This window comes from Cryptotermes secundus, unplaced genomic scaffold (assembly GCF_002891405.2).
Source record: "Cryptotermes secundus unplaced genomic scaffold, Csec_1.0 scaffold1089, whole genome shotgun sequence".
NCBI lineage: Eukaryota > Metazoa > Arthropoda > Insecta > Blattodea > Kalotermitidae > Cryptotermes > Cryptotermes secundus.
In genome coordinates, this window is record NW_019731997.1 from 409,281 (window position 1) to 411,413 (window position 2,133).

General features: G+C 37.6%; 1 protein-coding gene across 4 annotated transcripts in view; it reads left to right on the forward strand.

Moving 5' to 3' along the window:
• Nucleotides 1–289: 289 nt before the first annotated feature.
• LOC111867517 overlaps nucleotides 290–2,133 on the forward strand; it is a 6,650-nt gene continuing 4,806 nt past the window's right edge. Inside the window, exons 1-2 of one of the 4 annotated variants that reach the window (XM_023857475.2) lie at nucleotides 290–325; nucleotides 1,683–1,737. In XM_023857475.2, coding sequence (XP_023713243.1) covers nucleotides 305–325; nucleotides 1,683–1,737 — 76 coding nt within the window. In that variant the 5' untranslated portion in view covers nucleotides 290–304. Of the gene's footprint in view, nucleotides 326–1,236; nucleotides 1,420–1,450; nucleotides 1,593–1,682; nucleotides 1,738–2,133 lie in introns of those variants that run through there. The other 3 variants (XM_023857477.1, XM_023857476.1, XM_023857478.1) reach the window with 3 other exon arrangements.

The following is a 2,133-nucleotide window of genomic DNA, read 5'->3' on the forward strand; positions in this document are numbered from 1 at the left end:
ATGCCTAGCTGAAAGAGAGCTGTTCCTTTCACATCTTTCTCACAGCAAAAACTGCAGGTCCCTACCTGCTGGCTGGCACATTCAGTGGGCTGTTGGGCTAAGAGACTAATGAGCAGCGTTTTCAGGGTTTGTTGTGAAGGCTTCTGTCTCATACTGAAGTGTGACTGCACTCTTGAGGGTTGAGACTCAACAATTGTTTCCTGCACATCTTTGATGAATGACACAGCACTCAACATCAGACACATTGGAGCAACACTGTCTTGATTATGGCTACTGACTGCAAGATTCCACTGACATCCCATATATGGCAACTGAGTTTTGGAAGGTAAGTTTGCTCTGCAGTTGTAACTTTTCCACAGAATGAAAATATATGCACGCTAAGCCCATGTTAGGATAGAAATAATATTGTAGGTTACAACAGTGGTTGGATCTTCCCAAGTGTGTTGAACCGTATAGGGTCATCCTTGTGCAGTTGCCACAGATTCAAGAAACTCCCAGCTGTTATGGAAATTGAAGATTCGTCACCATATTGACATAATCACATCACATACCCTATCTCAATTTGTACCATTACAATCCGTATCTTTTAAAATACTTGTTAAAAGCTTGTTGGACTTAGCTTTAGGGGTGAGGGTGCACCAAGGAAACTGACAACCCCAAAGCAACGGCAATTTCCGAGAATTGTTATCATCCTGAGCTGTCTTTCTTAAGATCCACTATAACCCTTGCTGAATTAGTCAAGAAGAAATGGTGATATGTCTCCATGACACCTCTGGAATTCCAATGTTGAAAACAAAACCAATAAACAATTTTATCACAATTTGTGCATATGAAATTATTAGTTTATTTTCACGCACTATACGCAGAACATAAGAGAGTAGAATCTCTAAATAAGATGTCTCATGATTAGCATCGAAGGAGTTTGAAGTATTCTCCAATCTGTAGGTCACAAACATGAAGCAGGTATGTTTTCTTGCTTGGCTTATTCTTCGACCCTGACGATAATGACATTTTCCTTCGAAACGTCGGTTGACTTTCAACTGACTACACGGAGTTGTATCCTAAAAGACAGAACTTTTTACGTAATATGTTGTTGACGAATTTAGCTCTTAAAATTGCGCCTTTTCTAGGTATTACTTAAACAGTCCGCGTTTACAGAGGTCAGCATTTGTCATTCCGGAACGTTCCGGAAGTTTACCAACATGAGGTAAATATATTTTACATGTGCGTACATTTGTCAGTTTTGACCGTTTTGACATCGAATGCTTTGGGCATAATGTTTTCGTAGAATTATTATTTAAATGAAATCTTATGTAATTTTATAAAGCTGTCGTTAAATATGTTTGAAATTACGACAGATCGGAAAACACCCAGAAATTGTGATAGATTCGAAAGCACCCAAGATACAGGAATGCGTTTGTCAGTTGCTTACATTACAAATATGTCTTTTTTTTTTAAAATTAGAAGTGAAATGTTTTGAAAGCAGGAAAGACAGTCTTATTATTGGCCTATATTATATGAATTAATTGAAGACGTGCCGTTAAGGAAGATTGAAATGTTCTATAGTGTCTTCTTAGCAACGTGTATATGCTGTACAAAACTCATAGGGTTGTAATTTCGTAACGTATTCCCATTTAACGATTATGTATCGTACGTAAACGGCATGCTTTGTTTTGTTCCAGGGAGTAGCTAGGCCTGTAAAGATGAGTACATTAAAAGGATTGTTTGAGAGTCCAAGTGAGTATCCATGGACTTGTAATGGTCATACTGCATTTGTACTTATTAGAGATACTATTATGTGTATATTCGAAGTATCGTAGTATAGAGTGTGCCCCAGAAATAAGTATAGGAAATTGGAGGGTGACTGCTATGGTCAAAAACATTGAAAATAATTTATATAAACATGGGCCTTGAAATGCTTCAGCAGCGAATTAGAGCCATTTGAAGGTAACTTGGGTAGCACTGAGTTTAGAACATATTCTAGAGACACTTTTGAAGGAAACTGAAGTTTGATTTGTTTCATTCTGGTCCGTCACACTAACAATTATAAATACAAACCACTCCGTCCAATGTGACATATAAGTTTTTACTACGTTAAAACTTATCTCCCTTACATGTTTCGGTCCTTACAGG